The sequence below is a fragment of the Rhinoderma darwinii genome, chromosome 2 (assembly GCF_050947455.1).
Source record: "Rhinoderma darwinii isolate aRhiDar2 chromosome 2, aRhiDar2.hap1, whole genome shotgun sequence".
Taxonomy (NCBI): domain Eukaryota; kingdom Metazoa; phylum Chordata; class Amphibia; order Anura; family Rhinodermatidae; genus Rhinoderma; species Rhinoderma darwinii.
The window spans coordinates 100,116,523-100,143,277 of NC_134688.1; the positions used below are offsets into that span (position 1 = coordinate 100,116,523).

Below are 26,755 nucleotides of genomic sequence, written 5' to 3' on the forward strand. Positions count from 1 at the left end.
AAACCAGATTCTTGTGGTCGGTAAAGACCGTTACCTGGTGCCTAGCCCCCTCCAGGAAGTGGCGCCACTCTTCAAATGCCCATTTAATGGCTAAGAGTTCGCGGTTGCCAATATTATAGTTACTCTCAGTGGGCAAAAACTTCCTGGAGAAGTAGGCACAGGGACGGAGATGGGTGAGGGACCTGGTACAAGACAGCCTCCACTCCCACCTCGCATGCGTCAACTTCCACGATAAATGGCTCCATTTGGTTGGGCTGAACCAGCACCGAGATAAAGCACTTCTTAAGGACCTCAAAAGCCTGAACAGCCTCAGGAGGCCAGTGGAGGAGATCAGCACCTTTGCGAGTGAGGTCCGTAAGAGGCTTAGCGATGACCGAGAAGTTAGCAATAAATCTCCTGTAATAATTAGCGAACCCCAAGAAACACTGTAACGCCTTCAGGGAGGCAGATTGGACCCATTCTGCCACAGCCTGGACCTTGGCGGGGTCCATGCGGAATTCATGAGGAGTGAGGATTTGACCCAAAAATGGTATCTCCTGTACCCCAAACACACATTTTTAGGTTTTCGCAAACAGTTTGTTTTCCCGAAGGACCTGGAGCACCTTCCTGACATGCTCAATGTGGGAGGACAGGTCCTTGGAAAACACCAGTATGTCATCAAGGTACACTACAAGAAAAACGACCAGGTAATCCCTTAAAATTTCATTTATGAAATTCTGGAAGACCACAGGAGCATTACGCAACCCAAAGGGCATGATGAGGTATTCGAAATGACCTTCGGGCGTGTTAAACGCAGTCTTCCACTCATCCCCCTCTTTGATGCGGATAAGGTTATACGCCCCCCGTAGATCAAACTTAGAGAACCATTGGGCCCCCTGAACCTGATTAAAGAGATCAGGAATCAAAGGAAGGGGATACTGGTTCCTTACAGTGACCTTATTCAAGTTACGGTAGTCAATGCATGGCCTAAGACCACCATCCTTCTTCCCTACGAAGAAGAAGCCAGCACCTACCGGAGAAGTAGAGGGGCGAATGTAACCTTTGGCCAGGCATTCCTGGATATACTCTCTCATGGCTTCACGTTCGGGACAAGAAAGATTAAATATCCTACCCTTAGGGAGCTTAGCTCCTGGTACCAATTCGATAGCGCAATCGTATTCTCTATGAGGAGGTAACACTTCGGAGGCCTCCTTAGAGAAAACATCAGCGAAGTCCTGCACAAACTCAGGTAGCGTGTTCACCACCTCAGGGGGAGAAATAGAATTAACAGCAAAACATTACCCCATTTGGTAAGCTCCCCAGTATTCCAGTCAAACGTGGGATTATGCAACTGCAACCAGGGAAGGCCTAAAACCAAATCGGACGATAATCCCTGCATCAACAGTACAGAGCACTGCTCCAAATGCATGGAGCCAACAAGGAGTTCAAAAACAGGGGTATGCTGTGTAAAATAACCATTAGCAAGAGGAGTGGAGTCGATACCCACTACCGGAACAGGTTTAGGCAAATCAATCAAAGGCATAGCTAGAGACATAGCAAATTCCACAGACATGATATTAGTAGAAGACCCTGAATCCACGAAGGCACTGCCGGTAGCAGACCTACCACCAAAAGAGACCTGAAAGGGAAGCAAGATCTTATTACGTTTCATATTACCTGTGCACCCAAGTGACCTCCCCGATGATCACTTAGGCGCGGAAGTTTTCCGGCTGCTTATTCTTACGCCTAGGACAGGTGTTCACTTGATGCTTGTCATCCCCACAATAGAAGCAGAGACCATTCTTCCTGCGGAACTCTCTACGTTGTCGGGGGGACACGGAGGCCCCGAGTTGCATAGGTACCTCCGAGTCTTCCGTGGAAGAGCGAAGCAACGGGACCTCGGGAGGCATCATGGGGGAGTCAGAGGGGAAAACACAAAAACGTTCAAGTTGTCGTTCCCTGAGACGTCGGTCAAGTCATACCGCTAAAGCCATAACCTGGTCTAGGGAGTCAGAAGAGGGATAGCTAACTAGCAGGTCTTTCAGGGCGTTCGACAGACCCAACCTAAACTGGCACCTTAAGGCAGGGTCATTCCACCGAGAAGCTACGCACCACTTCCTAAAGTCAGAACAATACTCCTCAACAGGTCTCTTACCCTGTCGTAAGGTCACCAGCTGACTCTCGGCAAAGGCAGTCCTGTCAGTCTCGTCATAAATGAGTCCGAGAGCAGAGAAGAAACGATCAACGGAGGAAAGTTCAGGGGCGTCAGGAGCCAAGGAGAAGGCCCACTCTTGGGGCCCTTCCTGGAGCCGGGACATAATTATACCCACCCGCTGGTTCTCAGAACCTGAGGAGTGAGGCTTTAAGCGAAAGTAAAGCCTACAACTCTCCCGAAAGGAGAGAAAAGTCCTCCGGTCCCCTGAGAACCGGTCAGGCAACTTGAGGTGGGGTTCAAGGGGTGAGGTGAGGGGCACTACCATGGTAGTGTCAGGCTGGTTGACCCTCTGAGCCAGGGCCTGGACCTGTAGGGAGAGACCCTGCATTTGCTGGGCCAGGGTCTCAAGGGGGTCCATAGTAGAGACAGGGACCAGGGTAGACTAGGTAACGGGCTTGTGATTATGTAATGATAGGGGTAGGGAAACAGACAAGTGAGCCCTAATCTACCCGCCACTCTGTCCCTGCCTACTTGCAACGACCGCCCTATGCGACGGGGTACAACTGGGCGGCGGTCCCTACGCTCAGTAAGTGCACGAGACAAACAGACAAGGGTACACAAAGCTAAGGGAAATGGGGCAGTTGCCCACGGCAACACCGTGAGCAACAAGAGAGGTGAACGAGCCGAGTCAAACCAGGAGTGTACGAGGTACCAAACGCAGAGCAGGAGAGTAGTCAGTAAGCCAGGGTCAGTATGGAGCAGGATCAAATAGTCAGGCGCTGTAGCTGGGCCAGGAAACCACACGAGAAGAATCACAAGCACTGGAGGAACAGGAAAGGCAGGTATAAATAGACAGAGGGCGGGAGCTAGCTGAGTCTGGCCAGGCTGCGATAGGCTCTCCCACTACTAAGCCTGCCAGCCTGAGTGGTGGAAGCTGGAGTCAGTCTCAGAGACATAGACTCAGGTGCCGACTGATTACCTATGGGCGTTAACCCCGCTGTGCCTGGCAGATCCTTTACAGCCAAAGTGATTGAAAAAGGCACAAATGAATGATACATTTTTTCTTTAGACAGTTTAGACAGAAAAACTTCACAAATTACGCCAGAAAAGCTGTGCAAAAAGGATGATGCATGCCCCCTGTATTTATGTGGGTTTGTTCATGTTCTTTGGCTTTTTCTCATAGTTGACTACAAAATTGGGCCTAGAAAGTGTGTATATTCAGCAGCAGATTGACTATTTGGACACTAGGACAGAGCCCACAGCCCCTTGGTGAGTTAGAACAAGGCGGCCAGGACCACACACACACACACACACACACACACACACACACACACACACACACACACGGTCAGTCTTAATAAAAAACAAGCTAGGGATGTCACATTTAATAAGAGGCACACGCTTCTTATTAAATCTGTCCATGCGATATATTATGAAATCCATGCAAGCCAGGAGCTGGCGTAGATTTCCATACCTCACAACTCTCAAGTATCGCAAAAAGACATGCCTCTAACTCCACCCACTCCCCGCCCATACACACCTAATTCAGCCCACATAGTATCATGCTCCCATAATGCCTCACCACAGTATAATGCCCCTAGAACCCCCCACACAGTATAATATCTGTATAACTGCCCCCCACAGTATAATATATCATATTGCCTCCCACAACGTATAATGCCAAATAGCTCCCCCCACATTGTATAATGCCCCATTGCCACCACCATAAAGTATAATACCCCCATAGGTGCACCCGTAAAATATAAAGCCAACACAGATGCCCCCATACAGTATAATGCCACAGAGCTGCACCCATACAGTATAATGCCCCCAGAGCTGCCCCCATACAGTATAATGCCCACACAGATGCCCCCATACAGTATAATGCCCCCTAGCTACCCCCATACAGCACAATGCTCCCACAGCTGCCCCATACAGTACAATGCCTCTTTAGCTGGCCCCATACAGTATATCGTCCCTATAGCTTCCACCATAAAATACAATACTCCATAGCTGCCTCCATACAGTATAATGCCCCTATAGCTGCATCCATACAGTATAAGCCCCTATAGCTGCCCCATACAGTAAAATGTCCCATAGTTTCCCCATACAGTAAAATGCCCCCAGTTTCCTCATACAGTATAATGCCCCTATAGCTGTCTCCATACTGTATAATGCCCCTATGTCTGCCCCCATATAGTATAATGCCCCTATAGCTGCCCCACACAGTATAATGCCCCATAGTGCCTAATAAAAGAAAAAAATAAATAAATACATACCTAGCCTCGTTCCCATGACAAGTGGAGGAGATCCCTCTGCTCTGTTTGTGCTGAGCGGCTCACGGCTGCTTCATACAGTGAATGCTGAAGCAGGGAGCTGACGGTTCCCTGCTTCAGCATTGGATTCAACTGTATTTGCATCTTGAGGAAGCAGATACAGTTGACATCGGGACATACCACCAGCTGCCCGGGACAGCGGGACACTGCCCAGAATCCGGGACGGTGGGGAGGTATGAATTTCTGCTATAATTCACGCTAGTGTCAGGCGTAAATCATAATAAATGCATCTGGCCAAGCCCCCTTTCGTTTTGTTGATTTCAGTGTGGGAAACAAATGACGTAGAAATGTTGTTTACTTCTCCCCATAGTTTTGATTCAGTTTTTGGCTCCGATTTTTTTAGCCAAAGTCAGAAGTGGCTCCAAAAGAAAGGAAAGGTATAATGGAAAGACTGATGCTTCTCCTTTCTTTTGTGTCAACTCCTTTGTCTAAAAAAAAATACCTGAGCTTAAAAAAAAGTATTTACACATCCATCAAATTTTTGATATGTCATAGGGACATATCAAAAGTTTGAATCGTGTGGGTCCGGGTGCTGAGACCCCACTGTTGCTGAAACGAAGGTATACAAGCGCTCACCTGAGCACTTTGAACCTTCGGCTGTGATCGGCGCCACCTGTCAAGCTGAAAATGGCATACATAGACATTCTAGGGAAGCTGCTTTTATCCTGACAATGGGCGCTGATCACAGCCAAAGGTTCAAAGTGCTGAGCTGAGCACTTGTGTACCTTCGTTTCAGCAACGGTGAGGGTCTCAGCACCCGGACACACACCGATTCAAACTTTTAAAATGTCTCTGACATATCAAAAGTTTGATGGAAGCGTAGCTCCTATTTAAAATTGCAACAAAAATGTTGGGCATATTTATTAAACTGTGTAAATTCTAGACAGTGTAGACTTAGACCAAGCATTCAGAAGATGCATTAGGCTGGGTTCACACGACCTATTTTCAGACGTAAACGAGGCGTATTATGCCTCATTTTACGTCTGAAAATAAGGCTACGATACGTCGGCAAACATCTGCATATTCATTTCAATGGGTTTGCCGACGTACTGTGCTGATGACCTGTCATTTACGCGTCGTCGTTTGACAGCTGTCAAACGACAACGCGTAAAATGACTGCCTCGGCAAAGAAGTGCGGGACACTACTTTGCAACGTAATTTGAGCCGTTCTTCATTGAAGTCAATGAAGAGCAGCTCAAGATTACGGGCGTCAAAGACGCCTCGCAAAATGCGAGGAGGAGCTTTCACGTCTGAAACGACGCAGCTGTTTTCTCCTGAAAACAGTCTGTCTTTTCAGACGTAAAAGCCAGTTCTCGTGTGCACATACATTTATTACATTAGTGAATGCTGTATGATAAATTTGGCGCATCTAGCTCGACACTTTTTTCCTCCTTGTACCCTATTGGATTTGTCTTAACTTGCAACAGAATTTTGTGCCAGATCTTTGGCGCATTTTGGTACGATTGGCGCATTTTAAGCCACACCGCCTCCCTTATTCTGAACTTTTTTTTTTTTAGTGTCTAGAGAGGTGCAAACATCTGTTCGAAAATAAAATGTGGCAAAATGCGCCAAATTGGGGCACATTTTTCAACACATTCTAGGCGCAGACACAAAAGTAAATCTGCCAGTATGTGTGTGTGTGTTTCCGACTTAAATTTTAAACCTTCCACTGCCAGGTTTTTTTTTTTTTGGACATTTTGCTGGTAGTGAGGACAATTATCACACTCTTCACATGTACAAATAAAACCTAAATTACAAACTAAAAATATCATGCCAAACCCATATATTCTCTGAAAGTAGACACCTGGTACATTGTCAAAATGCAACTCAGTACCGTCTAGGTGTGTAATTTTTCATAAAAAATACATACCAATTTATGTTAGTAGCTAAAGGTGTGAAACAAGCAGGAAATTAGACACCTCACACATCCTCAAAATAAAAGTTTAAAGAGGACCTGTTACCTTTACTAAGATCTCTATTTTAGTACATACTTGCATTCCCCATAAAAAAAAAACATTTTTTTTTACATATTTTCTTAGATCTTTGCGTTGTGCCAATCCTGAATAAATTATGAATAAATTGACAACTGGGTGTTACCATTACCCTTGTCAAAGGGACGTGTCCCTAAACAGTCTAAGGCTTCACACCACGATTGTGTTCGGTCCGTGATATACAAACCATATGTCGGCAGTATTTCCTGGACCGAACACAGTGCAGGGGGCTGGGCTCCGAGCGTCATAGTTATTTATGGCTCTAGGGGTATGTGCACACACACTAATTACGTCCGTAATTGACGGACGTATTTCGGCCGCAAGTAGTGGACCGAACACAGTGCAGGGAGCCGGGCGTATTTCGCAGTGTTTTTTGCCCGTTGCGCTCAATGGGCGCAGGCGAAAAACGCTGCGAAAATCGGCGTGCAGGCAGAGCAAAATCTGCCTCAAAATTCCAATTTTAATGGCGATTTTCTACCTGCAAAAATCTCAGTGTGAACCCAGCCTAATAATTGTCAGAAACATTGTGTGTGAAGGAGGCCTAACATATCTGGCTGTGCTGCTGCGTCTGACATCGATGCATACAATTCCTGCCTGCTGTTGACTCAGGACTGTCATCGGTTCCTGCGCCCTGTGGAGCTTCTAATGATGTGTATTGTCATCGCAGCACTGAAAAAAAGTGTGCGCTCGCTAAATTAATACTGGGTAATAATAATTCCTGAGAAATTATATTCTTCCTTTTCCGCCAAGAAGTTCCTGACATTGTACACGTAATTTTAGTCCTTTCCTGTGGAGGAAGGTAAAATCATTGTAATCTTGCAATTATTCAGGGCCAGAAGAGAGTATTCTCTATATGACTTGAAAGAGAAACGTTGTTCAGGGGCTCTGTGTGTGGTCCTTCATGATATTCACATTCTAAATTAAAAACGGCTGGAAAATACGGGGCTGTTTTCAAGGGAAAATAACCTCTGATTTTCAACCGTTTTTAACGCATCAAACATTTTTTATGCAATTTTTTGGAGCGTTTTTCTATTGACACACGGCTCCAAAAACAGCTCAAGAAGGGACATGCACTTTTTTTTATGGGGCGTTTTTCACGTGCCTTTTTTCAAACGTCCGTGTAAAAAAACATCCCGTCAGAATGAAATGCCGTTTTTTTTTTTTAAATCAATGGGCAGATGTTTGGAGGCACTCAACGTTTTTCAGGTGTTTTTCGAGGCATTTATGTCCTGAAAAATGGCTGAAAACACTGCGTGTGAACATACCCTGAGGGTTCACACGCAGAGTCAATGACGTCTCAAAATACGGAGCTGTTTTCAAGGGAATACAGATCCTGATTTTCAGACGTTTTTTGTGCCACTTGTGATTCTCGCTGCGTTTTTACAGCTTTTTCAATAGAGTCTATGGAAAACGGCTCCAAAAACGTCCCGAAAAACGGCCGAAAATAGGTCGTGTGAACATACCCTAAGACTGGGTTCACACGACCTATTTTCAGGCGTAATGGAGGCGTTTTACAAAAAAGACGGCGCGTAAAATAACAGCCTCGTCAAAAGAAGTGCAGGACACTTCTCTGGATGTTTTTGGAGCCGTTTTCTCATAGACTATTGAAAGCAGCTCCAAAAACTGCCTAAAAAAACGCGAAAACGGTGCGCAAAAACACCACGAAAAACATGAGTTGCTCAAAAACGTCTTAAAATCAGGTGCTGTTTTCCCTTGAAAACAGCTCCGTATTTTCAGACGTTTTTGGCTCAGCGTGTGAACATACCCCGATACTTCTGATAATAATGTTCTGGAATTATTAATGACTGAACGTGTTGTTTAACCATTTTGGCTTATTGTCGTTCCACAGACTCTTGCCAAAGAACAATTGCAAATGTGAAGCAGAGAAAACACTGAACATTCCCTTCCGACAGGAGTTACTAGGAAAACCTTACTCACGAAACTTCACAGCAGCGATGGAGCCCTCACGGATTGATGAAACACACAAGAGAAGAGAGCTGGAATATAAAAACTTCAAGATGAGGTAACTGGTCAAACATTATTGTAACCGTCGTATAAATAGCTACTCAGAACAATAAGGGCTGTGTGCATGAAGCCTAAGGCCAGATGAATACAATGCAGATTATGTGCAGATTTGCCGCACGGATTTTGGTTTGGCAAATCTGCAGTGTTATACGGTACCAGCAAAGTAAATGAGACCTCAAGTAATCTCATCTACACGTTGCAGAATTTTTCCGCACATAATGTAACCTTCGGTTTCGTATTTTCAAATCCACAGCATGTCAATTTATCTTGCGCATTCGCCTGCGAATTGTATAAAGTTTGTAAAAAAAAAAAAAAAAAGCTACAAAACCTCAGCATAAGGGCTTATTCAGACGAACGGGATATACGTCCGTGCAACGTGCGTGATTTTCACGCACCTCGCATGGACCTATGTTAGTCTATGGGGCCGTGCAGACTGTCCGTGAGTTTCACGCAGCGTGTGTGTGCTGCGTAAAACTCACGACATGTCCTATATTTGTGCATTGTTCGCGCCTCACGCACCCATTGAAGTCAATGGGTGCGTGACAATCACGCCCAGCACACGGAAGCACTTCCGTGTAACGCGCGTGATTTGCGCAACAGCTGTAAAAAGTATGAATGAAAACATTAAAGCACCACATGCAAACATACAAACAGAGTGTCATAATGATGGCGGCTGCGTGAAAATCACGCAGCCACGCATCATATGGTGATGACACACGGAGCTGTTAAGTACCTTTTGCGCGCGCAAAATGCCATGTTTTTTGCCCGCGCAAAACGCACACGCTCGTGTAAATCCGGCCTAAAACTGCACCAATTTCCGCATCAAATGTAAAACCGCACCTAGAAACTCCTAAAAAACCCACTATTAGGCTTTATTCACACGGACATGTCCGTTTTGCGCACGCAAAAAAAACGCTGCGTTTTGCGCGCGCAAAAGGTCCGTGTGTCATCAGCATATGGTGCGCTGCTGCGTGATTTTCGCGCAGCCGGCATCATGATGACACTCTGGTTTTATGTTTACAAACAGAAAAGCACGTGGTGCTTTTCTGTTTTCATTCATAGTTTTTACTACCATTGCGCGAATCACGCGTGGCACACGGAAGTGCTTCCGTGTGCCGAGCGCGATTTGCACGCACCCATTCACTTCAATGGGTGCGTGTAGCGCGAAACACAGGCAAATATAGGACATGTTGTGAGTTTTACCCAGTGCACATACGCTGCATGAAATTCACTGACAGTCTGAACCGCCCCATTCATTAACATAGGTCCGTGCGACGCGCGTGAAAATCACGTTTGTAGCACGGACGTAAAACACGTTCATGTGAATAAGGCCTTAGGTGTGGATTTTACCTGCGGAATTACCTGCAGTTAACTGCGGTTTTAAATTCCGCAATGTGTGCATGTAGCCTTAGGGCAAATGCACACTATGCATATTATGTGCGGATTTGCCACACAGATTTTCCTGTGGAAATCCGCAGCATACGGTACCAGCAAAGTAAATAAGAGCTCAAGTAATCTCATCTACACGTTGCAGAATTTTTTCGTGCGTAAATTGACCCGTAGTGCGTACTTTCAAATCCCCAGCATGTCAATTTCTCTTGTGTTTCTGCCTCAGAATTGTATCAAACAAGTTTGTAAAAAAACGCACCAAAATCTGCAGCATAAAACCGCACCTATTTCTGCATCAAAATGTAACTACCGCACCTAAAAACGCATAATAACGCACGATTATGGCTTGTCCACATGTAACGGAGTTTCCGCAGAAACTAGCAGGATTTCCGCTGCGAAACAACCGCACCATTTCCTGCGTTTTTCTTAATGCTGGGAGATGGTGACATCTCCTCTGAAAAACGCAGCAATTCTGTCCACTTTCCGCAGCAGGAATTGAAAAATACGCACTGCAGGTGAATTTCTGGTCAAATTTTACGCAGCGTGTGGATGAGATTTGTTACATTTCACCCACTTTGCTGCTACTGTGTTCTGCTGCCTATTTTTCATCTGCAATTCTGGACGGAATATACGCAGCAATTCCACTATGTGTGGTCAAGGCCTTAGGTGCAAATTTTACCTGTGGAATTACCTGCATTTAACTGCGGGTTTAATGACAATTAGTTAAGGGTATGTTCACACGCAGTGTTTTCAGGCGTATTTCGGGGCATTTACGCCTCGAAAAATGCCTGGAAAAACGGAAGCTGAACGCCTACAAACATCTGCACATTAAAATCAACTAAAAAAAACAGCATTTAAATCATATAGGGCGTCTTTTTACGCTTCTGTTTTAAAAAATGGAGCGTAAAAAAGGGTTGCTCCTTAAAAAGAAGTAGCATGTCACTTGAGGCGTATTTTGGAGCTGATTTTCCATTGAACACCATGAAAAACGCCTCAAGAGAAGCTCCAAATTAATTTTCAGCTTCAAAAACGCCTGAAAATCAGGAGCGGTTTTCCCTTGAAAACAGCTCCGTATTTTCAAATGTTTTATGCTCAGGGTATGTGCACACGCTAGCTGGCTTTTACGTCTGAAAAGACAGACTGTTTTCAGGAGAAAACATCTGCCTCGTTTCAGACGTAAATGCTCCTCCTCGCATTTTGCGAGGCTTCTCTGACAGCCGTAAATTTTGAGCTGTGCTTCATTGAGTTTGAGGGTATGTTCACACGCTAGCTGGCTTTTACGGCTGAAATGACAGCCTGTTTTTAGAAGAAAACAGCTGCGTCGTTTCAGCCGTAAATGCTCCTCCTCGTAATATACGAGGCGTCTGTGACGCTCGTATATCTTGGGCTGCTCTTCTTTGAGTTCAATGAAGAACGGCTCAAATTACGTTTCAAAGAAGTGCCCTGCACTTCTTTGCCGAGGCAGTCAATTTACGCGTCGTCGTTTGACAGCTGTCAAACGACGACGCGTAAATAACAGCTTGTCTGCACAGTACGTCGGCAAACCCATTCAGATGACTGGGTAGATGTTTGCCGACGTATTGTAGCCGTATTTTCAGACGTAAAACGAGGCATAATACGCCTCGTTTACGCCTGAAAATAGGTTGTGTGAACCCAGCCTTAGCGTGTGAACCCTCAGGCTACATGCACACGTTGCTTAATTTGTTGCAGAAAATTTGCCTCAAAACCGCAGGTAAACGCAAGTAATTCTGCAGGTAAAATCCAAACCTTTTTTAATGCGTTTTTAGGTACTGTTTTTACATTTTGATGCGGAAAGAAGTACAGTTTTATGCTGCGTATTTTGGTGTGTTTTGCTATAAACTTGTCAGATAAAATTTGCGGAAGTGCAAGATAAATGGTCATACTGCAGATTTTAAAATACTCATCACATGTAAATTTACGTGCGGAAAAAATTGCAACTTGTAGATGAGATTACTTGGAATCTCATTTAGTTTCCTGGTTGTATTAGGGTATGTTCACACGCAGTGTTTTCAGACGTAATTTGGGCGTTTTACGCCTCGAATTACACCTAAAAAACCGCCCCTAATACGCCTACAAACATCTGCCCATTGCTTTCAATAGGTTTTACGGTTTTCTGTTCCCATGAGCCTTAATTTTACGCGTCACTGTCAAAATACGGCGGGTAAAAAGACGCCCGCGAAAAAGAAGTGCATCTCACTTCTTGGGACGTTTTTGGAGGAGTTTTTCATTAACTCCATTGAAAAAGAGCTCCAAAAACGGCCGTAAAATACGCCGCGAAAAACGCGAGTTGCTACAAAAATGTCTGAAAATCAGGAGCTGTTTTTGCCTGAAAACAGCTTCGTATTTTCAGACATTTTTGGTCACTGCGTGTTAACGTACCCTTACATTGTGGATTTGCACCATCCATTTACGCCTTCACTGACTGTGGAAACTTCACCCTGTATCGCAAGCAACTTGGATTGATGCCTCTCCACTCTTCCTCCAAACTCTGATTTCCTAATGAAATGCAAAATTTATTTCATCTGAAAACTGGACTTTGGACCACTGAGCAACAGACCAGTCCATTTAGGGTATGTTCACACAGGCTATTTTCGGCCCGCGGCCGTTTTGAAAACGGCTGTGTAAAAAAACGGCTGTGAAAAAGAAGTGCAGGTCAGTTCTTGGGACGTTTTTGGAGCCGTTTTTCATTGGCTCTATAGAAAACATCTCCAAAAACGGCCGTAAAAAACGCAGCGAAAAAAGCAGCTAAAATCGCGAGTGGCTTAAATAACTTCTGAAAATCAGGAGCTGTTTTCCCTTGAAAACAGCTCTGTATTTTCAGGCGTTTTTGGTTAAGCGTGTGAACATACCCTTATATATAAAAAAAATAAAAATAATATATGGCACCATAGCAGAAATGTATAGCTCAGGACTTGATTAATGGCGGTCTAGCACATCAAACGCCTAAGGCCTTGTTCACACAGTGCAGATTTGCTTGCAGACTTTGCATGACTTTTTTAAGCCAAAACCAGGAACGGAACCTAAACATTAGAAATATATAAAGGAAGGACATATAGGTCTCCTCTCCTGGATCCAATTCTGGTTCCAGATTAAGAAATGTATGCAAAATCTGCAGCAAATCTGAACTGTGGGAACTAGGGCTTTTGTGTTTGGCCAGGCTCGGGCTCTGTACTGCCTTCAGGATGTACAGAGCTGTAATATAGCACCCATGTAAGCGTCTAGGCCCTTACTGTACCTCTGTATGCCTCCGATTTTATATGTATATAGGTATGGAATCCTACAGAAAAAGAATTGTGGAAGGTTGTATCAGATTTCATGTGCATTGAGGTATTCTCCCCTGGAATCATTGCATCTAGGGATGAATATGTCTGTACTTACTGTATACCTCCCAACCGTCCGGATTCAGCGGGACAGTCCCGGATTCCGGGCGGTGTCCCGCTGTCCCGGGCGGCCGGGGGTATGTCCCACTGTCAAATTAATTCTGAAGCAGGGAACCATCAGCTCCCTGCTTCAGAATTAGTTCATAGCGGAGGAACAGAGGGGGCTCCTCCGCTCGCCGAAGACTCCTCGGACACAGCGCTACTTTAAGCGCTGTGCTCGGGGAAGCCCTTGATGGCACTGTCCATTTATGAGCGGAATCCCCGGCCAGAGTTGGCAACGGAGATTTCGCTCAAGGATCAGCCACTGACGTCACTATCCATATATGGACAGTACCATTAAGGGCTTCCCCCGAGAACAGCGCTTAAAGTAGCGCTGTGTCCGGGGAGTCTTCGGCGAGCGGAGGAGCCCCCTCTGTTCCTCCGCTATGAACCAATTCTGAAGCAGGGAGATGATGGTTCCCTGCTTCCGCGAAAATTGCGAGTGGCTTAAAAAAAGTCTGAAAATCAAGAAGCGGTTTTCCCTTGAAAACAGCTCCGTATTTTCAGACGTTTTTGAGTTTGCATGTGAACATGCCCTTAAAGGCTTAGGAAACCTTTGCAGGTGTTTTGTGTGGATTAGCTGATTAGAGTGTGACAACGTGAGTCTAAAATCTTCAACTTTTACCCAATATTATAATTTTCTGAGACACTAAATTTTGGGTTTTCATTAACTGTTAGCCATAATCATCAACATTAAAAGGAAAAAATGCTGGAAATAGATCACTCTGTGTGTAATGAATCTATATAATATAGGAGTTTCACTTTTTGAATTGAATTACTGAAATAAATAAACTTTTTGATGATATTCTAATTCATTGAGAAGGACTAGTGTTTAGATGTATGGAGAAAACCTCCATACATATGGTATGCCATGGAACATGCTACAATTTATGTACATAATCTGACAGAAAAAAACTGCATGCCTACATATCAAAGTACAGTAGAAGACTCATTCGCCTTTATGGGAGGCCTATTAAGGCTCCTTACAATACAGAGCTGTAATACGGCCATGTGCAAAGGGCCTTATTACAGCCCAAAGCATTTTTCACCTATCCACTGAATAGGTGATGAATGCTAGATTGGTGGGGGTCCGACCACTGGGCTATTTCCGTCAGTACCATAGACTCTATATGGAGTCCGGCCACCGTTTCCTTTAAACGCTTCCCAGCCGCCATTCTGGCGATTATTGTGGGTCCCAGCAGTGGGACCCACAAGATCTAGAATTTATCATCACTCTACCCATTCTGGGACATGGGTGCCCTGCACTTGTTTTTTTTACTTCTCCCATTCCTTGCTGGACAGAAATTCAGCTTGACCCTCAGGCCGGGTTCTCCCTTATGTACGGTTTCTGTGGAAAGTAGGTGCCCTCTGAAGATTTATCTCGTCCATGGATAAAATGAGACCATACTTATTTGGGCGCTGTAAGCACCATGACAAGAAGCACATATACCCTTGGTTCCGATTCTGCATACATACAAATTAGCAGAGTAAGTTAGTATATGCTTCGCCAATGGTTCTTCTGGTATCATCCACCAAGGAGGTATGCAACGGCATGGAGTGAGCAAGCTGTACATTGTTCTTTTTTATTTCTTTATGGTATGGATCATTATCTTTTCGAGTTAACTTTATGGTCACTTTGTAATTACTAACTTGACTGCGGTCATCAGTTAAAACAACATTTTATCGACTCATAGGAAAATATTAACTTGGGCAGTGTTGTAGCTAGGTTTTCAGTCCCCCAGGGCAAACATTCTGTTCGCTGCCATAATCCTGTATCTTAATACCCTGGTCAATGCAGAAGGGCTTGTTCGCGTATCTCTGGCACTCCACACCCTGGGGCACATGCCCTGCCAGCCCCCTCAGTAACACTTCTGATAAATGGGGAGATAGGGTGTTCCTCTAAACAGTTAATCTGTCATGACAATTATATTATGAGAAGGAAGTCATCATTATCTGTTAGGAAACTGCGATGACATGTGACAGTGGGGATGTGAACACAATATATTGCCGACAAAACTATACCAGTTAGGAGGTGGGAAACTGACACATGCAATAATTTAGTGTTAGGGAGCAGCTCTACCTTTTTTTCCGGCTTCAAAGAATATATTATGGAGTTTCATGTATTTTGAATATTATCATATAAAAAAATTTTTTATTTTTTGGCTACAAGAAAAATTTGATAATAGCCGACATTGATTACAGAAATTTTTAATGGGGAATCTGTAATCACATTGTACAATCTCCTGTGTCTGCTGATGATCTGCATGGTCACCACATGCAATTTTAGATTCCCCTCAACCCCACAGGTTATCAGAATGCTCTTAAAGGGAACCTGTCACCAGCATTTCACCTATTGAACTCTACTCACCCCTTGCTGGCCGCTACTGTCAAATGTTCATTGCCGTTATCCCCTATCCTAAACTCCTCCTCCAACCGTAAATAACGGTCTGCAAACATTTTGCGCCTTTTATGGTAATAATCCGGCAGCCTCGTCCGTTCTTCATGTCCGTCCACTGCCGAAAACTGGTCCACCCTGAATGTCAAAATCTCATTTGAGATAGAGCACATGCTCCCGTCATGTAAGGTCCGATACCCTTCCCTGTTTCGTCCGGGTCTGAAATTTAGTTACTGCGCATGCACCGCAACGGTGTCCCATTGTGCACACACACCAGAATAGGTAATTGATGCGCAATCGTGGGATTTCGTATGTCCTGGTGGGAGGCGAGGAATTGTCAATCAAATGTAAGGAGGCGGGGTAAACTCGGAAAGGCTTGAGGAATAAAGATATGACTCTTTTCGAACTAAGATATGACTTTATGCTCATTAGCATACGGCACAGGAACACTAAAAAACTGAATACTAAAAGGTACAGATCCTGCTTAGAACATAATTATAGGTTACATAAAAATTATTCTTCACCCACTTCCACCAGGTATTGCTGGTTTAATAGGTGAAATGATGGTGACAGGTTCCCTTTAAGGGTATGTGCACACACACTAATTACGTCCGTAATTGACGGACGTATTTCGGCCGCAAGTCCCGGACCGAACACAGTGCAGGGAGCCGGGCTCCTAGCATCATACTTATGTACGATGCTAGGAGTCCCTGCCTCTCCGTGGAACTACTGTCCCGTACTGAAAACATGATTACAGTACGGGACAGTTGTCCTGCAGCGAGGCAGAGACTCCTAGCATCGTACATAAGTATGATTCTAGGAGCCCGGCTCCCTGCACTGTGTTCGGTCCGGGACTTGCGGCCGAAATACGTCCGTCAATTACGGACGTAATTAGTGTGTGTGCACATACCCTCAGGCTAAATTCATAGACTGCAGTTTTCAGCATTTTTAATGGAATTTTGTCTTTCGATTTTTCTGGTCGTGCGGCCACATTAAAGTTTAGTATAAAATGCACTACATAAACTGCATTTTAGTTTGTGGAGTTTCGTTGCCTTTTTGTGCCTTTTTATTTAAAAAATGCAGCATGCTCTGGGTGTGGCTTTTTTTCTGGTGCTTTTTTTCGCCATAGGCTTCTTTGTAGGACTTAAAAAAGTATGTATGAAATAATACAAAAAAAAACATTGAAATGCCATAAAAATGCTGGCATTTTAAAATGTGTTTTTTAATGCATTTTAAAAAGCCCCAAAAAAAAAATGTGTGTGGGAACGAAGTCTTAGGGTATGTGCACACGACCTCTTTTCAGACGTAATGGAGGCGTTTTACGCCTCGAATTACGCCTGAAAAGACTACTTCAATACGTCGGCAAACATCTGCCCATTGATTGCAATGGGTCTTACGATGTTCTGTGCAGACGAGCTGTCATTTTACGCGTCGCTGTCAAAAGACGGCGCGTAAAATTTACGGCCGCGTCAAAGAAGTGCAGGACACTTCTTGGGACGTAATTGGAGCTGTTTTTCATTGACTCCAATGAAAACCAGCTCCAATTACGTCCGTAAAAGACGCCACGAAAAACACGTGCACTTGTAAAAACTTCTGAAATTCTGGAGCTATTTTCTCCTGAAAACAGCTTCGTAATTTCAGACATATTTAGCGTTGTCATGTGCACATAACCTTAGGGTATGTTCACATAGGGCGGATACGCTGCGTAAAAGCACACTGCATATCTGCCCTGGTCGCCACAGGGAATTCCGGGCGAAAAACTGCACCAAATTATGGTACAGTTTTTTGGCCGGAATGTCCACTGCGGAACATTGCACGTTGAAAAAAAAAAAGTTTCATACTTACCCGTAGCCATGGTGTCGCGTCCCTCTGCCGACTTGCAGCCTGGCCTCCTGGGATGACGTTTCATCCCATGTGACCGTTGCAGCCTGTGATTGGCTGCAGCGGTCACGTGGGTTGAAACATCATCCCAGGAGGCCGGTCTGGATGAAGAATCACAGAATTCTGGGTAAGAGTTGTGATTTTTGCGGCGGAATCACAGCTTTTCGGATGCAAAAATTGTAACATCTGATATTTGTTGCAGGTTTTACCTAAACCCCCAACAAAAAAGCAGCGATTACGCAAATACAATTGACATGCTGTGGATTAAAAAAACGCACTGCAGGGCGTGGCTTGGCTACCGGACTGGATGGCTGTGTGAGAGAGTAGCTCTGCACTGCACAAGCGACTTCCACCGCATTGTACCTTGGTACTCACCTAAAAACAAACCCCACCAGGTAGCGATCATCTCCTGGGATGCCCAGGAGAAAGAGGACCGTCGCTAAACCGGCGAAATTGACAGATTTTTACCTCCCTCGCTGCCGCATGTCGGGACAAGATGGCGACGACGACTGCTCTCAGGCTGGCTCCCTGGCGTCTGATCCAGGTTCCCCTCCCGTGCCTCCTGCTGCCATACTGAGGCGAAGCAGCTCGGTACCGCCGACTTCACCGCCGGGGAACACACGAGCTGGTGACCCACCTCTGGCTCCGGGCTTGCCTTCTCTGGGTCTCTGCGGGCGTCATCTTGAGGTCACAATACGTGGCTCACAGCCCCACTCCCCTTCCTCTCCTGTCATTCGGTGCCCTGGAAGACAAGAGCAACTGGAGGTAAGAGAAAGCCCTGATGATCACTCTGAGCCTGCCATACCTCCACAATCTGAATGGCTTGAATCTGTGCCTCCTTCCTCTATTTCATCACTGAAATCTCTCTTAAAATGATGCTGCAAGATTTACAGCGCTCAATACAGGCTGGTTTTGCCCAATTGCTCAAACCTATGTCCGAGGCCATTCATGAGATTGAAGACAGAGTACAACACACAGAATCAAAAATGAGCGATTATGCAACTTCGCACAATGCCCTGATTGACGCACATTACGATCTGGAGGCAGAAATGTCGCAAATGAGAACGAAGATCGCCGATTTGGAAGACCGATCACGACGTAACCATGTCAAATTTCGGGGAGTCCCAGAAACAGTAGCCGCAAAAGATCTCGCACATTACATTCAAGGGCTGATGACAGCACTGCTTCCCAACTGTACCCCTAGAGACCTAATAATCGACAGAGCTCATAGAGTTCCGAAACCGAAGCATCTGGCGGAAGAAATACCTCGGGATGTCCTTGCTCGCCTGCACTTCTACCACATCAAAGACCGCTTCATGCTGGCGTCCAGACAAAAAGATGCGTTCCCTGCTCAGTACAAGGCGGTCTCCATCTATGCAGATTTATCAGCGGTTACCCTCCAACTCCGGAGACAGCTCTCCCCAGTTACTTCAGCACTTCGGGACAAAGGGATTCTCTACAAATGGGGCTTCCCGGTCCGTCTGCTGGTCCACAGGAATAATACGTTACATGTGATCAAGTCTTTGGACGAAGGGACTTCCTTGCTGCAGACATGGAATATTTCTGTTAAATCTTCTTCAACTTCGTTACCCACTTCTGGAACTCCTATTCGGCACGCAGGGGATGAATGGAGAGGGGCCAAATCTCGCATCCGAGCAAAGCGCTGAGGTACTGTATATCTCCATCTGCAACAGTGCCTTCTTTTGCAGTTCTTACGTGCTATCCAGTCTACAAGCTGACTTTCTCCCTTTGGCCTTCCTGAACAATGGTTTTGTTCAGTTGTTTTTCTTTTTTTTTGTTCTTACGGACAATCCGTTTCTTTTTCTGTGTTACTGTGTTTCGTGCAGATTTTCTTTCTTCTGACATAGTTGCAAAATATTTTAGTACTCATAATGTCTCATTGCTCCTAATGCTTCAAGGTGTGTGTGAATATGTAATACTTGTACCAATGATCTATCTATCAATTGTACCTGATAGTCAGCAGCACTCCTACCCTCTTAAATTTGCGTCCATGAATGTGAACGGTCTGAATAGCCCTCATAAACGTACATTCATGTGGAAGGAGGCTCAACAGTTGGCTTGCGATATCCTGTGTGTGCAGGAAACACACCTGTTACACAAAGATGGAGCCCGTATTAAACATCCCCTTTTCCCTCACATATTTCAATCGCATCATTCCTCTAAAGCGAGAGGAGTGCTGTTGCCAATCAAAAACACGGTTGCCTTTCAAACGCTTTCATCACTCATTGATCCTAATGGTCAATATATTTTACTTGTATGCTCTGTGAATAATGTGGTATATACTATTCTATCACTGTATGCTCCTAACAAACGTCAGGTTCACTTTCTACACAAAATCCTCCGCCTGATTGCTAAACATAAACAAATTAAACTGATTATTTGCGGGGATTTTAATGCTGTAGTGGATGCGGAGTTGGACACAACCTCACATTCCCGACACTCCCACGTCACAGTTGCAGATGTATTCTGGAAAGCGGAATTGCATGATGTTTGGCGCAACCAAGACTCCTCTGAGAGAGATTTTTCTTACCACTCCCCAACTCATAACAGTTATTCCAGACTCGATATGTTTCTTGTAGATAGAGACACTCTGTTTGGGTCCAAGTCCGCATCCATTGGAGACATAACATGGTCTGACCACGCTCCAATTACGCTGACCGTTGCCGAGAAGTATGATTCCCCTCAAACATATTTATGGAGATGTAACTCCTTCCTCCTGACCCATCCCACATATAAACAACAAATAGAGAGAGATCTCACTGAATATTTTAAGACAAATAATACGCCCGATATCAAAGCAAACACGCTGTGGAATGCGCATAAAGCGTACATTAGGGGCACTTTCATCCGCATTGGACACATAGTTAAAAAACAACACAATGCAGAGCTTTCTTCTCTAATGAACGAAATTCACTCGCTAGATGAAAGAAACAAAGCATCCCCTTCAGCAAGCCTAGCACAGCAGCTCTCGGGCCTGAGACAACGTCTCCGACTTTGTTTGTTATCGTCATATGAAAACAATCTTAGGAAAACGAATGCCAGGTACTATTCTCAAAACAACAAATCAGGGAAACTGCTGGCGTCGCGTCTCAAGGCCCACCATCAAAAAACTAGAATTCCATATTTGCGGGATCCTTTGACTCAAAACAAAATTTTAGACCCCAGAGATATAGTGGATCAGTTCCGAAAATATTATTCTTCTCTGTACAACCTAAAAGACGACCCCTTTATTGACCCTCCCAGTCCTCCAGCCATACAGGATTTCCTTGGACGAGTCTCCCTTCCCAGTCTATCGACAAACCAACTCCTTTCCTTAAACTCTCCGCTCACAACTTCGGAAGTTTTGAGGGCTATTCACTCCCTGCCGCAACGTAAATCTCCCAGGCCAGATGGTCTGACTAATTTATATTACAAAACATATTCAAATATTTTGACCCCTTTCCTCAGAAATTTCTTTCAATCTGCCGTGGAAACGGGCTCTTTTCCAAAAGAGAACCAAGCAGCCCTTATTGTCACACTTCCCAAACCAGGGAAAGCCATAGACAGCCCTCAAGACTTCCGACCTATTTCACTCCTTAACACAGATTTAAAATTATACGCCAAAATACTTGTCCAAAGACTCACACCTTTACTTCCCTCGCTAGTAGGTCTAGATCAAGTTGGTTTTGTTAAAGGGCGTCAGGTCCCAGACAATACCAGAAAAGTCCTGAACTTGTTACATATCATTGAATCTCGTCAGATTCCTGCAGTGTTGATGGCCCTAGATGCAGAGAAGGCCTTCGATCGTGTTAACTGGTCGTATGTCTTCTCAACCTTAAGGGAAATGGGGTTTGACGGAGAAATACTAAATGCAGTGATGGCATTATATTCTGCACCCTCGGCACGGGTCTATACTAATGGAGTTCTTTCTGACGATTTTCATATATCTAACGGTACTTGTCAGGGCTGCCCGCTATCTCCCATAATTTTTATCCTCTCGATGGAACCGCTGGCTCAGCATCTCAGAAGCCACGCTGGAATCCTGGGCATCCCCTTCGCTGACAAAAAACATATCATATCCCTCTATGCCGACGACGTTATCCTATCCCTATCACATCCTGAGACCTCCATTGCCTCAGTCATGGATACGATCACTGCCTTCGGGAAGCTATCATACTACAAATTAAATACCCAGAAAACTCAGGTTCTACCGTTCTACATAGACCAGTCTACATCACATTTTCTTAAAACAAAACACCCGTTTGATTGGAAATTGAGGGGAATTCAATACCTTGGCATCACGTCTCCTACATACTGTTACCCACTGTCGAATTCCTAATTAGCATTGCTCTTTCTCGATCTAGACAATTTTCCTATGAAGATTAGATGCTTGGTATGCAAAATATTGGCAATGGCGAAATTGGTCATAACCCACCACTGGAAGGAGACCTCTCCTCCTCTCCTGGTGGAACTGAAAGGCCTGATAAACACCACTTATATTTATGAGAAAACCATCGCCTTGGGTAATGGAGATCACCACAAATTTACTTCCATATGGGATCCGTGGACCCAGAGCGCTTTCTTCACCCCATAATATTGTATTTATAGGAATGTCAAAACTGGTAATAGAGAACCTGCTCCTTTTTCCCCAAAGACGATGGAGTCTGGTCAAATATGGGAAGAAAACTCTAGCACGATGTTTGTTTCTCTTTCTTTTTTTGATGTTTATGTTGTACTGATATGTATACCCTGATTGGATTTGGGATATCGCGATGAACATAGCGGCTGTTTATTTTGTCCTTTTCCTGATCCCGGAACAAAAACTCCATCAATTGTGCATTACCCATTATAAATATTACTGTATGAATATTACTGTATGAATATATGTGGATGCGGTTTTCCACGAGGTAATGCAAGTATACTTTCTTGTTTATATGTTTGACAACAAAATCCTTTAATAAAAACTATTGAAACGAAAAAAAACACACTGCAGGTCAATTTCTTTGCGTTTTTTCCGCTTATCATTTACGCAGCGTGTGGAAGAGATTTGTTCAAATCACATTCACTCTGCTGCTACTGTATTATTCTACGTATTTTCCACAACTAAATCCATTGCGAAAAATCTGCAGTAGCTCTGCTCGTGTGAGCCTGACCTTACACGTAATGCAAGAACACTGTATTAATGAATTTCTATACAGTATATGGGAATACCTTACAATTTCTGTGATTCTTCTCAGTGTTAAAGGCGTTCCTGGATAGAGAAACTAAGGCCTTGTTCACACGGCGTGTATTCGACGACGAAAAACGTGGCAAAAACGCTTGTTTTAAGTTTCCCATTGACATCAATGGGAAAGCGCATTGTAGTGCATACGACGCGTTCATTTTACACTCGCATGTTTAAAAAAACGCGTTGTGTAAAAAATGAAGCGTCAGGTCAATTCTTGGTGCGTAAAACACACCGAATTTCCATAGTCATTCTTTTTTTTTTTTTTAGCGCCGTGTGAACAAGGCCTTGAGGAACCGATCTGGCCTAAATCTGGCCAACGACATAAGAGTGTTGACAGTTATCTTTCCTGACTCCTCGATAAACAGGAATGTTATTTTTATAGAGGGATATAAATGATTCTCAGATATTTGTGTTCAGTTTATCACGTAGGTCACAGGACGGATCAGCCAATTTTAAATCCAACCTGTCCAATAACACTTTTCCCTGACCGGAGACGTTGGGGATAGTCAGGCTGTTCCCATAGACATGAGAATGGCTCTGCTTTCTATAGGCAAACTTGCTTTTCTTTGCCCCCTCAAAATGAATATACATTATGCTCTACATTAAATGTACCCCAAAATAGTGTATAAAAATACAACTCCCTCAAAAAATGAGACCTCACTTCAATGAAAAAAATGTGCTCTTAAGAGTTTAACGAAAGATCGGTTACTAAAAAATTAACTTTGGGATGCCGTGCAGCACCTTACATATCATGTGAGGTGTACTCTGTACATTATTATGCCACTCCTGGACAAAGTCTTATAACAAACTGTAATTTTTACAGCCGGGAATAAAAAACTGTTAATATTTCCTGGCTGGTGAACTTGATCCTGCATGCTGCGTCTTCCGGTAAAATGACGGACACCCTCGTGGAAACCCGACAGAATCAATGGGTTTCATCAGGGGCCATTAGTGTCTGTGATACAGTGGTTCCGGCACATACGTTTTTTCGTTTTTCTGTTCCTATGACGGAACTGAAAAAGGGGAAAACAGCGCAGCTGTAAACTAATCTTTAGGTTCTGTTCACACCTGCGTTTGCCCTCTAATTTTTAACGATCTGTAAAATTGTACAGAAACTGATGCAAAAACAGTTGCTAAACTGAAACACACTTTCGTTTTTCTTGATTGATCCATAAGCCGAATCCGTAAAAAAAGCTTCAAGCAGTACCTTCCATTCCGTTAGTAACGCTGAAAAATCAAAGAAGAAAGCGCCTCATGGTGCAGAAATCCCAACAATAAGGAAGAAAACGATAGAGGTGTAGGGGTAACCCTCACCTGGGGTAGTTGTGCGATGTCCAGGCACAACTCTGATTACTTGCAAAGAATGATGTAGTTACAGCTAATTTCTATCCGGTGGGACTGCAAGGCCCACCGCGTAGTTTTGTATTAGATGCAGGAAAATTAGCATTACTTCATCAAAAGGAAAGAAGTCATCAATCTCGTTAAACATAGTTGTAGTTTTTAAATAGGGTGATGCATTTCGACACCGAACCGGTGTCTTCATCAGGCCATCTACATAAAACATCAAGACAATGTAATTTCTAAACATAAAAAAACGCCAAAAAAGACCTAATGACGTCATTAGTGGCAGTTAGAACAACCAATTGTCACGGTTTGTGGGTTTGTGGACCCACTATGCCGCACCACCGTAGCGGGGAGGCAGCTGGCCAAACAACAGGAACCCCAGAAATACAAAGTCCCGCACAAGGGTACCTGGATAGTCCAGACAATGGCTGCAGCTCTGGCACGGATTGAGGTGGGGGCAGCAGGTAACGCCAGACGTGGCGGATGACAGCAGGTGCTGCAGGTTTTGCCAGACGTGGCGAATCCCTCTGGACGAGGCAAATGACACAGGACGTGGCAAGGCAACATCAGGTGTAGTAGACACAACTCCAACTAGTAGGCACAGGAACAAGAACACAGCACGGGATACAGGAACAGGTAACAGGGCACGGGTAACAACTGGAACCATTTGCAAGACAGACTTGGGAATACTAACAACGCTCAGGCAAGGACCAGAAGGCCTGGGGCCTTCTTATAGATCAGGAAATCATGGCAGTTGATGATGATGATGATGATGATCTCCACCCTACGGGACACAGCAGACCGGAGAGGAAGTGAGCGCTGGCGTCTCCTAGGAAGGAGATGGAGACCAGCGCTCACGGATCCATGGCTGCGGGCATCGGGAGGTGAGTAAACCCGATGGCCCGTGGCCATGGATGCTACAGTATCCCCCCCCCCTCTTACGCCCCCTCTTCTTAGGGCCAGAGCGAGAGAGGAATTTCTTAATGAGAGCAGGAGCACTGAGGTTCTCCTCCGGCTCCCAGGACCTCTCCTCAGGACCAAACCCTCTCCAATCCACCAAATAGAAAGGCCTTCCTCCTATCCTTTTGCTGTCCAGGATCTCCCTCACCTCGAACACATCAGAAGAACCGCTGGGAGCAACTGTGGAACTGGAACTCTTGCTGTAGCGGTTCAGGAACACAGGTTTCACGAGGGACACATGAAAGGAGTTGGGGATTCTGAGGGTAGGAGTAGGCCGCAGCTTATAGGAGACTGAGTTTATTTGTTGCAGAATCTCGAAATGATCAAGAAACCTGGGAGAAAACTTGTATGAAGGCACCTTCAAACGAATGTTCCGAGAGGATAGCCAGACTTTGGTACCCGGAAGATACGGAGGTGGCTCTCTTCTCTTAGTATCTGCTTTTCGCTTCATGCGATCGACTGCCAGCAAAATAGAGGACCGGGTCTGTTGCCATATTTGCAGAAAGTCCCCAAATGCAGAGTCAGCAGCGGGTACCTGAGATGTAGTCGACACTGAAAGAGGGACTCTAGGATTTTGACTGTACACAATGTGAAATGGAGTGGAAGTGGTGGACTTCAATTGTGTGGTTGTTGTACAAGAACTCAGCCCATGGAAGAAGCTGTAACCAGTTATCGTGCTGTGAAGAGATGAAGTGGCAGAGATAATTCTCCATGATCTGGTTGATCCTCTCGACTTGCCCATTGGACTGGTGGTGATAAGCTGAGAAAAAGTCCAATCTCACATTCAGGAGTTTACAGAGGGCTCTCCAAAACTTTGAGGTAAACTGAACCCCCTGGTTGGACACAATGTGAAGAGGCAAGCCATGCAAGCAAAAGATGTGTAGAATGAAGGGACTCGTCAGTCTGGGAGTAGAAGGTAGGCCGGTCATCAGGATAAAATGTTCCATCTTAGAGAACCGGTCCACCACCACTGAGACAGTATTGCATCCTGCTGAGGGGGGAAGTCTGTGACAAAGTCCATCACAATGTGCTGCCAGGGGGCATTGGGTACAGGCAGAGGATGAAGCAGGCCGGCAGGCTTGGAGTGAGTAACTTTGTTAGAAGCACACACCGTGCAAGAAGAGACAAAGCCCAGAACATCTTTAGGTAGTGTGGGCCACCAGAAGTGACGAGCAATCAGGTCTCGGGTTTTACGGACACCAGCGTGCCCAGCCAGTTTAGAACGGTGTCCCCAGCGGAGAATTCTTCTCGTCTGCCAACCGAACAAAAGTCCTCCCTAGGAAGTTCTCTCTTCTGGAGAACCTCTTGGAAATGCTCCCGAATCCACATGTCAACCCGGGTGGCGAGTAGGATAAGATCGTCCAGGGTAGATGGCAGATCGCGAGCATCCAGCTCGTCCTTAATCCCCGAAGACTGCCCCTGCCAGAATGTGGCCACCAAAGCCTCGTTGTTCCAGGTTAACTCAGCAGCCAGGATATGGAACTGAATGGCATACTCGCCCACGGAGAGGTCTCCCTGGTGTAGGGTCAGCAAGGATGCAGCAGCCGAAGAAACTCTCCCAGGTTCCTCAAAGATCGAGCAGAAGGTCCGTAAGAAGCACTGCAAGTCACGGGTCTCTGTGGGAACATCAGAG

At 45.0% G+C, this 26,755-nt stretch overlaps 1 protein-coding gene across 2 annotated transcripts in view; it reads left to right on the forward strand.

Moving 5' to 3' along the window:
• The window catches only part of B4GALNT1 (beta-1,4-N-acetyl-galactosaminyltransferase 1), a 178,768-nt gene that overhangs the window by 87,189 nt on the left and 64,824 nt on the right, over positions 1 to 26,755 (forward strand). For both annotated transcript variants that reach the window (XM_075851967.1, XM_075851966.1), the window contains exon 3: positions 8,311 to 8,484. In XM_075851967.1, coding sequence (XP_075708082.1) covers positions 8,311 to 8,484 — 174 coding nt within the window. The remainder of the gene's footprint in view (positions 1 to 8,310; positions 8,485 to 26,755) is intronic.